The 15,046-nt window shown below is 38.1% G+C and overlaps 1 protein-coding gene across 1 annotated transcript in view; it reads left to right on the top strand.

Moving 5' to 3' along the window:
- The first annotated feature begins 975 nt into the window (after positions 1 to 975).
- The window catches only part of efna3a (ephrin-A3a), a 161,769-nt gene continuing 147,698 nt past the window's right edge, over positions 976 to 15,046 (top strand). Inside the window, exons 1-3 of the mRNA XM_066674605.1 lie at positions 976 to 1,053; positions 1,376 to 1,526; positions 1,645 to 1,993. Of these exons, the coding sequence (XP_066530702.1) occupies positions 1,884 to 1,993 (110 nt within the window). The 5' untranslated portion in view covers positions 976 to 1,053; positions 1,376 to 1,526; positions 1,645 to 1,883. The remainder of the gene's footprint in view (positions 1,054 to 1,375; positions 1,527 to 1,644; positions 1,994 to 15,046) is intronic.

Below are 15,046 nucleotides of genomic sequence, written 5' to 3' on the forward strand. Positions count from 1 at the left end.
AATGGAGACTTATACATAAGTGTGAATCTACCAGTGCACAAAAACCTAGGCAACTACTCACCTCACAGCAATAAATAGAACAGAGCCTTATTTCTCACACTAGCTATCCCCTACACCAACTCTAAATTCCCCAAATGCACTGCATGGTTTCATTTTACCTGATGTAGCTCAAGTACTCAATATATTTTTTATATTCATTCAAAACAGAGAAATGAAAAAACATGGTATATAAAAACTTAAAACATTGGTATACCCAGCTAATTATGATTGTCTACAAGTTATCCTATACATGGCTGTATAAAACTAAGAAACACAGGCCTGTCTCCAATGTGTGTGTGTGTTTGTGAGAGACTGGTGTATTAACAGAGTATTTTATAAACATAAAATACAAAACGCACCAGAAGTTTTCAGCTCCTGAAACTGTTTGATTTAAAACTGTGCAACCCAAAAAATCTAGTTGAATGCAATGTTCTCTTTAAGTTCTGGTCAATTAGCATCAAAGCCATTGAGATATACACTTGCTCCTCCATCTCTCCTCTCACATCATGCTAAGACTTTTTTTTCTATCAGCTCATCTCAGAACACATCTTCACTCTCTTCATTTTCCCTGATAGCAAGGAGACAGCAGACCACTGTTGACCTACTGACGGCAAAGTTGGAGGTCCACTAGTTTTTTGCACAGCATTTTCTGGGCGGACCACTGGTGATTAAAAAGAATTTTAGATAAAATGCCACATTTTAGCACTTTTCCATTCACAGTCGAATTTACATTTTCCCCCCCTTCATTAGGTTCTGTTGTTATCCTTTATAAATGTCAACATTTTTAGCATAATCATTTTATATCAGGCTTATACTCATTATTATATCTCTCAAAGTTGTGGTAATATTTGTATTAGTTTGTTTTACAGAATAAAAGTCTTTATTAATTTAAAATTCATAAAGACCAGCAGTGCTCTACAGTCAGTGGTGTGCCAGCTATGCCATTGGACCGATATATGCTCGCTGTCTGGGTTCTTGTATGTGTCTTGTATTTGTAAGAGAGCCATAATTCATGTGGGTATTTTGCATGATCATTTTAGAATAATCACAGACATATTTCATGATCTATACCTTCAAAGCTGAAGATAGAACATACAGAGTGAGTATGGTATAGGCCTCCGAGTAAGAGCAGAAGATAAATGCTCTTCGATTGGTAGAGTTAAACAGGACAGTGGAGAAAACGCGTGGGTGGAGGGAATGTGGCTGCTGGGCGCGAACGCAGTCAGAGAGAGCGAGAGCCAGAAGAGAGACTGCGCTGCGCGAGGTGATTTTAACGTCGAGAGGGAAAATCTGAAGTGAAGTAACGACATTTCCTCTCTTTTATTATTAATGACAGAAAGGAAAACGACAGGAGTGTCGGTCCGGTTCAGAACAACTTCCCTGAGCTGAAAATGCCGCGTACGTGGAGAGAATGCTTTCAACTCTGAGGTAAAACTGACCGTTACTTAAAGCTGCAGCAAGAAGCTAACGACGAGCTTCGTATAACGGTAATTCACATTGTTTTTAAATGTGGTTTTGCTTGATTGAGTTTTAAAACATTGTAACGACTTCTGAGGGGGGGTGTGACATACGCTATAAACACAAAGGAGGCTACTTTTTCCTCAGAAAAGGAGTTGTAGCGTTCAGGAAAGATGCCTGGGTGGATGACACGGTCGAAAAACGTCCAGCTTTGACTTTCGACGACGACGGGACCCGAGCGAGGCTACGTCGACTATATTACACGTTTTACGAGTTCAGAGAATGTTATAAAGAGCCTGGCCATTTCCGCGGGACAGAAAGACTGAGAGAAGAAGAGGAGGAAGAAGGAGAAGGTCGAGAGCCGGAAAAAACCTGAGGATATTATTATGGCTCTCACAGCGGTCTCCCTCTGTCTCCTTGTCTTCGCTTCCACGAACTTACACCTGGTCAACGGGAATAACCGCCATGCCGTGTACTGGAACAGCTCAAACATTCAGTAAGTGGAACGAATGCTTCGTGTGTCTGCTATATCAGAGCAGCAGTAGATACATTTGCTTGCTTTTCATGAATATGTTTGAAAAATATCCCCAGGCTATCCCTAACTGTTTTTTTAACCAGCCCATTATTTGACATGTGAAAAATCTAAATTTGTCCGTTCGCTGTAGTTTACGTATTCACACCTGTTTCAAGTGAGTCAGATTAGCCAGTGTCACGTTTGGTTTTGCTTCTGGGACGTTTTACTTTTCTTGCGCTCAGTCTGTTTCGTTGGGTTTAAAAGTGCATTGTTCTCCGCAAAGCGAGAATACACTGTGCTGGCAGAGAGATCTAAATAATTTAAACCCCTCCATCTCACTTTGTCATGAGTCATCCCTGGTTTCCCCATTACTTATTTTAATGCTATACATTCATTTTCCTTTTCTGTGTTCCATATTGCATATCATTTTACCCTTATTATCCACTGATGTTTTTTGTATGTGTACAGTACCTTGTCTATGTAAACTATTTGAATTTATTATATAACCATGACAACTCCATTAAACAAGTCATTGCGTTTGTATATCTGAGTTGCTGTCATCTTGTGAGGACTTAAATTTATATCTCCTCTAAATGTACTCTGCAACAACCCCTCCTTCTTATCTCATGTCCATTTGTATTCACCTCACCCACTTATCTGTTCTCTATCTCCTGCCTCTCCCTCATCCTTACCTCTCTACCGATTATCTTGTGTTCTCCCTTTTCTCCTCTACATTATTTTGTATTTAGTTTTCTTTTACATCTGAATGAGACATCATTTAGCCACAGAGCTCCACAGTGTCATATGCTGGACAAGAAAACTCCAATGCTAATAAATAGCCCAATAAGCGGCAGCTGCAGTGGCAATTAAGTGTCAGCAAAGGTGTGTGGGTGTGTCCGTGCTTGTGCATGTAAATATGTGTGTAGGAGTGTGTGTTTGTGTGTGAGTGAGTATACTCATTAGAGCACTTCATTAACATAACCACAGCATCTTCAAAGTGCAGAGCACAGTCACAGGTCTCCAGGCATGTGGCATATTCTGTTTTTAGTATTATTTATCACTGTTAAATACCACTGTCCACTGGAAATGTGCGATCAGATTTGTTTGGTCAAAATGACTTGTGCAGCATTAACAAAAAAGTTCTAGTAAGTTTGTTGAACCAACTGGGAGAGGTGTCAGAATCTGCAGTATCAGTGGGTAATATGTGTATAAATATATGTATAGTGGAGACCAAACCAAATGTGATATTTATTACTTAAGCAATATGTTTATGATCTGCAATATGCAACCAGAATGCCTAAAGCAAAATCTAAACATAAGACAATTCATGTATATTTCTCAGTGAGAATTCTTTCTCCTCCCCATCCTCTTATATTGAGATAAGACCTATAAAATAATGCATAAATTGACCCAGATTGCAGGTAGCTCAGGTGCCCACTGAGGCCTCACGGCATGAATACAGATCCCATATCAGTCCTGTGAGGTTTGAAGCTCCAGGCCAGAAGCTTCTGAGAAGCGAAAACTGGCCCAGCTCTGCTGCTGTGGGGTAACAAGCTCCCAATCAGGCTACTACCTCAAGGACGTGAGAGGGTGTCCATGGGCAGGGCAGAGGGCCAGGGGGCTTGTAGGGCTCGGCACTGGGTGACACCCTCGTTTGCTCCACCCTTGGGCTATGTACTCGGTCCAGATGGCAGCACAGAGGCCCCGTGCTGTGAGAGATGAGGTGGCGGAGGAGATGAGTGAAAACTTCATGTGCACTAAGGCTTGTGAAATCGGCACTTATGGCTCTCTCTGTCTTTCTCCCTCTCTCCTTTAGCTGCAATTCTGAGACAGATGAAAGCTTAGACAGATAAAAGCCATTTCAGGAATGCAGCGAAAGACCTTGCTCACAGAGTCTGTTTGAAATCTTCGCTGAAAAAGTCAACTGAGGGGAAGATAATCAATCATGTGAAATGGAGTATCTGGGGAATCTAGAAGTGAAGGAAAGAACAGGACCTTTTGTGTAATGTAACATAAAATACACACACTTTCTGGAATGACTCAAAAGAACATCTACGGCAAAGCTAAATAGCGATGGTTTGTCCAGAGAGATTTAGCAATGGGTCCTAAACCCGTGGTTGGGCTTTGATTGCATCTGCAAAGCCCATTAGGTGGATGTTTTCTTTGCCTCTGTTGGCACAGTTACAGCTACCCAGGCTCATTACAGCTGTTGGAACTAATGGCTGAGTGACAGTACACACATACAGAGTTACTTAAATAATATCCTCTTCTATACGCAACAGTTTTCTCATGTGTAACCATATAAATGTCTTTAAGTCATATACCCACATGAGCTCGTAGGCATACATTATTAAAAAATAAACGTGATACAGAAGGTTCTTTGTGTAATGCCATTAGAAAAACTACTTGTAGTTCCATTAAAAACCAAAATACATTTAAATGGGTAAAGAACCTTAAGATAGAGTATTGGATTTTTTAAATCTAAAGTTTCTTCACACTCGCACATCTCTTAAAATAATCTTTGTTCTTTTGTGTAGCCAAAAGTGGTACTTTGTGGCATCGCTCAAAGGGCCCTTTGTAGCACTTTTATTTTTAAGAGTGTACTTCATGCTTATGTGTGTGCTAGTATATAGAGGTAGGCTGTTCCTTTGTATATGTGTGTGTTCTGTACAAATAGGCAAGAACATTTATGCAGTTAAATCACAGCAGATTCTAAACCCTCAGAAAAAAATGCCCATTTTGATGGGGAACATGAGGCGAGCTCAATCGCTCAGTGCTGTCCCCTTTCCTGTGGCAGCTTAACCTCCAAGACCTAGTGTCAGGTGGGCAGCAAGAGCACAGTTTCAGCCTCAGCAGGCATTAATTGGTTAGTATATGACAATATGATGAAAACAAACGAAAGTACTGCTATATTTTGTCAGGTGTCTGGTGAGAAGTCTCAAATCTTAAGGAACTTAAGGTTTGTTTGAGAATGTCTGATGCAAGCGTGGGTGATTTTTGAGTGAGATGTCATTGATCAAATTGAGATGGTGCTTTGCAGCAAAATGCCAGGAGAAAAGGAGTTCAAAAATGCTTCAACTTTAAACCATAAGAGATGCTATGGAGAACAGCTCATATACCTGCAAAAAACATCAAATATCCACTGCAGGTTATGATGTGAGTAAAAATACCTAAAAAATCTACTCTAATCAACTATTATATTAAATATATGAGTGGAAACAATAGAAGTTGCAAAACAAAGATTTCTCACTCCTGCTGGACAATTTCCTGTGCTACAAAACTAATTATCACCTTGACAAATGGCTTTCCTGAGAGATTGAGGCATAAGGCAAAGTGATCAATGCAATGGAGCGGCTGGGTTCCTACACAGCTTGTTGCTTGTTACACATCTATACATCCCATTACTGTATATAAACACCACAAATACACAATTGATATGGGGCATGTGGTATGTTCTGCACAGTCACAGTCCGTTCATTAAAGAATAGATTTATGTATTTTGAATACTTCAAACACAAGGAACCTTGCTGTATATTTCTAAGGACAGGAACATAAGATAACCAGAGAATACATTTAAAAAGTCTCAAAATCTTCGAAGGTGTTCATTATCATAAAATATATATATATATTATGACAGGCTGAAATCATTGCATTTCAGTTTTGCTGCAGCGTACTCTGACGTGGATTCACGTCAACTAGTAAAAACAAGGATGTGTGGGTAAAGGAAATGAAAGAAAAGCTAAACTGGGCACTGTATACTCTCCCAGTTATGTATGATGCATGATTGGCAGAATAGACTGCCTCTTCCTACACATCATGCCAAAATAGCAGATATGTGATTGGTCCTTATATGTGTCAGTGAAATTATTTTTCCTGCTCTAGTAGGCAGTTCTTGGCCACTTTAAGTGATGGTAGTTAACAGACTCTCCCTAGAGAATCTGGCAATTGGAGACAAGCTCCAAGTTGAATGAAAAAAAATATGTTTGGATGAAGGGATGACCACTAAAGCTTTTACAAAAACACTGGTGATTTCAAGAGCATGATTTTTAGAATGTTGAAGATTTAAAATTACACTAATTCCGTGGTTCTCAAACTTTTTAAACCAAGTACCATTCATTATCAAACCAAAACCTCCAAGTACCACATATGATTTTCACCACAGAAACATGTGCGCCCCTGGTTTTTCCTTTAGTTTTGGGGGCATAAGGCAAAATCTTGCTTGGCTTTTTGCATGTTTTCTTTGCATTTTATTTGAAATTTGCACGTGTAACACAAAATTATCTGCAATTATTACTAAAAATTAGAGAGAATACAAATAACTAGATCTAAACTGAATGCTTTGTGCAAAATTATAGAGAACATATAAAATTTATGGGCAACAATAAGAAATAAAAAATGATAAGGGGTCAATTTAATATCAGTTATATGCTTTAATAGGCTACAGATGAAAACGGTGCGATGCTTGGGGCAGGTGCTCACAGCGGCTATCTGAACTTGTAGCAGTAGGTGAAGGCGGTGCTGTGTTAAACCTTGTTTTAGGGCTGTAATGATGTGAAGATCGGCCATGTTTTCCTTCAGCTGAATGTTTTCTTCTATTTTGTCTTCACGTGTACAGAATTCTTGTGTAGTTTTTCTCTATTTTTGCCTCTGGGTTTTTTTTATTCCTTCTGGGATTCAGAGTACTTCTTGGGCTTGGTCTCGGCTAGTTTTTGCTTTGCCCTTTTTATAATAAAATCCAAATTGTCCACATCTGTTTCTAGTCTTTGCTTATGTCCAGTAAGCAACTGAAACTGGGTTTTCTTTACACAGATTTCTCAACACCCCTCCCCCCCGCCACCCGTTCTTCCCTTACAGACATTATCAACTACAGTGTATGTGTAGCACATTGTATTTTTCTATTTTCTATTGAATTTCTTGAAACTGTGAAATTTTATGCAATTTAAACATTAAAACTTTTCAGTTATGAATAAATTCCTTAATTAAGTAGTAAATTTTTTGAGGTCTTTTGATGTACCACCTCTTGCTGCTTCATGTACCACTGCTGGTACCTTTACCCCAGTTTGAGAACCACTGCTCTAATTAATTTAAGAGAATGCTCCAAAATGCTGGCACCCCCCTTCCAGGGTGTGTTCCTGCCTTGTGCCCAATGATTCTGGGTAGGTTCTGGATCAACCGCGACCATGAACTGGATAAGCATTTACAGAAAATGAATGAATTATTATTTTTTGTGTGTATGAGTGTCATGTCTATGATTTGTTTATTTTCTATGCAGTAATATAAGCTGAATGAACATTATCTATATGTGGTAGTTCCAAAATTTTGCCAGGGTATGTGGAACAGTACTATGCTGGATGTTTTACATTTGCAAGGGCATTATTTCAGTATAGATAAGTTCATGATTGTTATTCATATATAGAGATTTATTTCAAGCACCTGTTCCCTTGGAGACTCTGCAGTGCATAGTTTTCTCAGTTAGCTGCAGTAGCCTATAAATCCAGAGGCTGGTGAATAAAAAAAGGCACATTATAATCCACAGCATATATGAAAGTACTAGGAACTATTGAAATGGAAGCTTGCAAATTTGGGATGTATTTGAATTATCACCCATATGACCTTTTTTCTTATGGTCATTGGGATTGTTAAGTAAATAATGATGAAGGTTTTATTCATGTTGACAGCCGCAGTAAGACAAAGAGACATGTGCTATGCTAATCTATTTTAGGCTGCTAAGCATTTCTCTATCTTTCACTCTCTACCCCCTAAAAAAGGAAAGGCTGCAGGATTTGCTAGGTTTTGCTATGATTACATGCAAGACCATCCGTCTGGCTTTGCCCAGTGGAAAGCAGATCCCTCCACTATAATTCAGTATGCATGCCACTCACCACTGCTAAAGTAGACCATTTCAGGTTATCGCCTAAATCATGACAATGGGTTCAGTATAGTTCTGAATCTCTCTTACCCTGACGAGTCAGTGTCTGGACCGTTAGATCACAACCTCACAGCCTGGATTAAGCAGATATTTACTTGATGATCTCTGCACTTCTGTTTTTCCTTTCAGCCACACTAAATCATTCATGCAGGTGCTTCTCCATGTGTGGTATGCTTTCGTTTGGTCTATTGCCTCTTGGTGTGTGCATGAAGCGTGGGTCTGGTGTCTGGGAGAGCACATCCTAGAAACGCTCTTAATGTGGGTGTATATGTGATTTTACTTGTTCTTATCTGCCTTTATTTATTTATTAATTTTTTTTGCGTTGGCGATTATGGACTGACACAGCTGTAGTGAGTTCCCTCCTGCCATATGACTCATACATGTGGATGGAGCCTAGCAGAGAGAATTCTCTGTGATTCGTCAGCACTCCCATGGGGAAGCATGTAGAGGAAAGAGAGTGATTGATTTAGTTGAACATGGGCTGGGAAAGCAGGCTTCTAGGTGTTAAATAAATAAAAACATAAAAAAACAAATATACAAAAATGGCGTCTGTGACTAAAATATGGTCGATGGTAAGATTTGCGCTAATCAGCACTCACACGCATTTTGAATTGGATGGGAATACTAATAGGAATTCCGAGAGGAAAGCTGGGGGGTTTCAAGCACATCATCCTCAGGTCATGCCTTCCAGACACCTGAGCTATTGCTAAGGAATATAATGTGAAAGCCACAGCCACACAGAAGAGAAGATAAAATGGAGGATATAATGCCTGTACAAGGATGACGGTTTTGGAATCATATGACTATTATTTTACATTTAACCTGAAAAAGAAAACAAAAATTGTGGATACATTATTAGATCTTCCTTTGAAACGATTGAGCACTGAATTGCAGGGTTTGGGCGTTGTTTCCACAGGTCACGTCAACAGTTACAATATTTGTATATCAATATAATAAGCTCCCACAGCCCCGCTCTGGGTTTATGAGAAAACTTGATCTGTTTGAATATTAAACTATAAATCATTCAGCACTACTCTTCATATTAAATGTGTCATTGTTTGTTCAGAAGCAAAAAGCAATGGCATTCAAAAACAAGTTGAGGAAGAAGGAGAAGAAGGGCCAGTCCCTCAAAGGATATTAGCATACCATCCATTCTAAGGTAATGGAGTGAGCACTTAACCAGTGCTCCTATCCCTGCCTCAGTCCAGCCAGAATGCAAATACAACACTACCGCGCCATCTCACCCACCCACCACAACATGGTTTTACAATGCAGAGATATACCTGTCATTTGTACCTGCTAGGGAAATTGCTTTTGTTTTAAGATGTAATTCACCACAAGATGAAAACTGATGAAAATCACACATGCATGAGGGCTGTCATTTGATTTTACAATATATCAGTCTGTAGAACATGATTAAATATGATAAACACACCACTAAGTTTTACAAGATGACCAAGCGTTACAGTTTTGTAACATGAATACATTATCCCATTACTGTTGCAAAAGCACAACAGTTTCACAATGCTTTTATGTTGGTATGCCTATAGCCCTATTCAGACGGGATTAGTTTTACATGAAGAGCTGGGGTAATGTAATTTTTCCACATGACGTCAGTAAAGTTTATAAGGAATTTGCACTGGATAAGTAATTGCGGTGAAAATAAGAGAGGTGGGAGGGGCTACTCGATTCACACACTGCTGTCACACACAGCAGAGCTTCTGGAGTTTTTAGACTTAGACTTAGTCTTAACTGTTCTGAGATCTAGCGTTTATCTTTTTTTTTTAGTCTTTCATAACAGATAATGAGCGCGAAGGTGGCAAATAACTTTACTAATCCTTCTCGCAGATATTATAAACCTTTTAATGGTAACAACACATGTTCATAACACATATGGAGGCTACTAGTGTAGACAAAACATGCCTACAGGTCGTTTTGTGGATTTGAGGATGGGGCGTCCTTTAGCGAGCTTAAACAGTATATTTATTCACTAAACGCTTCATTCAGCTCCTCTGTTCTTGAGAAAACCCATGAAAGCCTCCTTTTCTCAGGGATGTGACACAGCATTACCCCACATTTCAATTTGGACGGGATTTGCTTAACCTGGGATCATTTTTGTTGCTCGTTTTACATTAGGTAAAGTGCTCAGGAATCTTTCCTGAAACGAGAGCGTGTACTCTGGAAAAATGACTGAAATGGTGTATTCAGACGGGTACACAGGTAATTCCTTTACCCCCACATCCACAGGTAAAACTAATCCCGGCCGAATAGGGCAAATGATAGCTATATGTATCGCGATACACATCTTGGAAAACACTATAGTTTACAAAAAAAGGTAACATTCAAAATTATAATCAAAAATCACTTTTTACAAAAGCTCTACAGTCAGTTTGCACTCTTGAAAATCAGTCTAATGTGTTTACAAACACCCCAGTGCCATTTAACGAGTAAAAAAACAAAGCAGCTTGGTCAGACATGCTAGGTTTACTCTCTCTGCTCACAGAAGAAAAAAGAGCAAAGGGAGACATCGAAACAGTGAACATCATGAAAAGAGATGAGGATATTTCTTCATTCCTGCTCCACAAGTGGGGAAATATTGATATTTTTGTTGATTCAGATTATTCAAGGTGGGAACCCACACAAATTCAGGAGACTGTGAACTGCCTGAATGTAAAGAGACTGAAGTGCTATAAGACAAACAACTTGATCTACAAAGGAGATTCTTTGGTAATTCACACAGTGAATAAAACTTGTATACAACAAATTAGACAGCCATGTGCAAATAGTGTTTTTTCCCCCCACAATCATAGATTTTCCATTTTAATTGTGGTCAATGTGAAACACTAGGAAAACACAAAATGAATAGGCAGTGTTTTTGGTTTTATGAATAACCACCAATATGTTCCTGCCCTGACTCTTACACAGTCTATCAGATCCTTTTACAATGGACCATGCTATGAGTAACACTTGAAAAAGCCAATTAAATGAAGCGTTCTGTTGCATCTTGCTTGAGAAATTATGAACTGTAGCTAAAACAATTCTTAAAAAGCACTGGGCTCTTTTTATCAGAACATGCACTCTTTCAATCAATAGTGGGAATATAGTGTGCAAACTGATTTGTGGTCAATAAAGTATGGTTAACCTGTGTGTTTGTGTTCAGTGATCTGCCTAGAGCTTTAGCCTACGAGCTAATAAAGTGGTTTAACAAACTGTTAGAAAATGTCATCTGATACTATGCAGAGGTCACGATACAGTGCTAGATAATGCCATTAAAGTATTTGTTACTGGTGAAGTTGAGCACAGTGGAGTGATTGTAAGTTCATTTTGAATAGCCAAAGCGCTAATTAGCTAGTTAGCATTAGCTAACAACAATAACATCTACACGGACAGAAATATGATTATACAGTCTCCTGACAGAATGCTTTAACAAATATCTGTTCATCTGTACAGCCCTACCGGAAGGTAGGATACACCTACATTTACATGTTTTTATGTATCAGTTTCACAGTAGAAATTGTTAAGAAAACTAATAGTTTTTGGTGCATTTATAGAAGTTTTATTATGTTGTCATGAAAGGCTTATGAAAGGAATGTATTCTTATGAACCATGACCTACAGACAGTATTTTATTACTGTCATTGCTGAAATTCACAATTAAAATAAAAGGACATTTTATAAAAATACTCTCGGGAAAAAAAAAAACACTGTAGATGTATAGTATTGCCACAAACAGTGGTTTTAAAGTCCAGTTTTAAGAACTGAGATATTCTTCCCACTATTTTTTCCCTAATTTCCCACATTTTTGTTGGTTGCATTATCATGCCAGTTTGGTAGGGACCATTGTACCTTTTTAAGAGAGACACCAAAAAACCATGAAGCATGAGAGAAACGCTTAGATTTAGATCTCCATACTCCCTATGTAGTTCACTATGGAAGTCATGACATTACTGAATCTAGATCTTAATAGTGCATTGTTTATATTATATATATGTAATAACATTTATTTATGTATTCAAATGTGGGAATCTGAACTCTAGTGATATCTGAATGTATACATTATTGATTTATGACTTAAGCAATTCACTATATAGAGAGAATTTCATCCAGAGACAGCGTGTGTGGTGTCAGTGTATCCAAAAATATCAGTTTTTCTAGTCTACAGGACATCAAGTCATTTCCATTTTGGAGAGCTTTTTTAAAACCTCAGTTTTCATTCGTTCATTCATTCATTCTTTCATTATGTGTAACCACTTATCAATTTCAGTTTCGCTGTGAATTTGGACCACAGCTGGAATTATTGGACGCAAAGCACTTTTCAATTTTTTGTGACCTAAAAGGCAATTTTAGTGTGGACGGGAGGCCAAAATTGTAATAAAAACATTCATTTTTTAAACATACCCGTATCCGCTTAGAAGGGGTCTCAGAGTGTAGGTGTTGAACAAGGGCTGAGGTTAGCTGACACCAGTGGGGTGCAGTTACACTTTAAAGTACAACAATGTGATTATGCTTGTGCATAAATGTAATCCAAATAAGCAGATGCAGCAAAAGAAAATGCTTCCTTTTGCATGAAATGCACAGTGTCTTTTCTAAAAGTTGAAACAACAAAAAAAATAAACATTTTTTCATTAATTCTATTATAAAAGTCTATTATTAAGTCTATTATACAGATTTTAGTGTTCTCATTCTTTCCTGACACAAGTTAACTTTAATATAAATGAGCTTGAAAAAAAATTGTTACATTATACAGAATTAATTAAAGGAGGAATCTGTAAGATATTTACTGTACTTATTTGTAAAATGTCCAGGGTGTGTGATCATAGATTAAGGAAACAGTCAAAGCTAAAACACTGCTGTCTCTCATATCATTGCTGAAGCAGTATATGACCAGAGATGGAGTAAAATGAGAGGAAATATTGACCTTGTGTTTGAAAAGTGGAGGCAGTTTAAAAGAAGCAACACTAGCTACAGAACAGAGCCAGAGCTGGCTAATTTCCAGCAAATAATTTCTGAAAAGATATAGAAGTACAGATGGCTATGTATAGATTAAAGGGAATAAACGCCATAGGTTATGTGTTTCATATTGTCACGCCCTCGTCAGGTCTGTTTCCCAGGCCATGTGCTCTTTTAGCACATGGCTATGTTTGTTGTTGTTTCTTGTCTCCGCCTTTGTTCCGCCTCCTTGTTCGTCACCCTCGTTACCTGTTTCAGGTGTGTCTCGTCTGTTCGTGTATTTAAGTCCCCTTCCCTCACTTCCTGTTTGTCGAACATTTCACCTTGTCCAATGTCAAGTCGGTCATGTTATCTGTCTATCTCCGAAGTTTCATTTCCTTTGTCGTTGTTTCGTTTTGTTGTCTGTCTGTCCCGTTCGCCCTGTTTAATTCCTAATGTCCAGTTTAGCCTGTTTTCCTTCTGTTACAAGTCTCTTTGTTTTGTTATTTTCCTTTAATAAAAGTACTGTGTTTTAGCGAGTGCGTCCGCCCCCCTCAGTCCGCTCCGTGAGCCTGACACATATAAAGGAAGTGAGGCATAGCGATGTTTGAAAGGTGTTAGGACTGTGTTTTTTTTTTGTGTTTTATACGAAGAAGGTGAATAAAAACTTCATCGAAGTCTAAATACCATTGTTTGTTTGTTTTAAAGAAATTGATGCAGATTAATGTGCATTTCTCCATGGTGTGTGTGTATTTTAAACAAATTAAGGAATAAGAATTGTGTTTGAAAAATGTATCTATTTAAGTGGAATGGAGAAATCAAACTTGGTTGTACACAGCAAATATAAGCATTTCACTAGTAGGAAGATGTTTTAGTGATATGATGCACACTTGGTTGTGTGTTTTAAATGGATAAAATGGGAAATAAGAAGTGAGTTTTGCTTATAAATCTTAAGTGCTAACTTTAGCTTCACCTTTACCTAGCACCACTTAATAGACCTCCATGAGTATTTCACATTTATTTTAGTTACTGACATATAAGTATGAATTAATTTGAAAATACCGTGCTTAATTTGCTGACAATTTTATTAAATTGACTGAAAAACCCGAGCTCGCAAGGGAAATTCTTGAATGCAACCGTGACGTCACTGGTGGACAACAGCTGAGCAACACCGCGGTAAAACACCGTTATGACTGACTGTTATGACAGTATCTAGCTAGCTAAATAATCGAAGTCGAACTCGAATTCATCCGACACTATAAACCTCCGTAATGCAACTTATCGCTACGTAGCCTAGTATAATCTGAGCCACCAAGTTTAGCAAGCCAAGCTAACGTTAACTAACACCAACTAAAACTCAAATTCCACTGTATTTATTTGTTTGACACTTTCATATAGCTGGTGCTTAGCCTTTAATGAGGAAATGAGTATTTAATAAAAAGCTGGAGAATAAAGCAAAGAAGACTCTCAAACAGACCCACTTAAGGTTAAACTAAATGCTTAAATATGAAAATTTTTAATAAGAAGCAAGGATCTGCCTCCTAAAATTACATTTATGGTTGCAGAGAAAATAACACTAGCCTTGTCTAGTCTAAATTCTTTTCCATTTTGGCCCTTAAAGTGGAACAGAATAATATTTGCAGCAACGCGAATAAGACTCAGAAACGGACACATATAAGGTAGAACATAATGTTCGGACAAAGTTCAAAGTTCTGCCTCCTAAACGACATTTATGATGGATGGAAAAAGTAACACAAGCTTTGTCTAGTCTAAATAGATGGATTTGGATAGTAAAGGCTTGTAAATGCAGGGAAATGATGGTCACTAGTTTGTTGCCAGCAATTTTTTGTCTTTTTCTGTTGTAGGTAGATGTTTTAGTAAAATTATGAATACTTTTCTGTGTAAATATGTTGATTATGGCACATTCACCTTACCTATTATGGTCCATAGTCCTTAAACTGGCAACCTGGTCAAGCTTCACATCTGGGAAGGAGGGGGAGGAGGCAGACAGCTCCCTACATTGCTTTGAAACTGTATTATAGTTCTGATTTTAAACGCTTGGAGTCAGGGGTCTGTGAAACTCTCTTGACCTCTACACCTTAAAAAAAGCAAAAAACATTATTTAAATACAAATGATTTCTGGCGCAACAGGGAGTGTCACTGTCACACAGCTCCAGG

Source organism: Hoplias malabaricus, chromosome 6 (assembly GCF_029633855.1).
Source record: "Hoplias malabaricus isolate fHopMal1 chromosome 6, fHopMal1.hap1, whole genome shotgun sequence".
Classification (NCBI taxonomy): domain Eukaryota; kingdom Metazoa; phylum Chordata; class Actinopteri; order Characiformes; family Erythrinidae; genus Hoplias; species Hoplias malabaricus.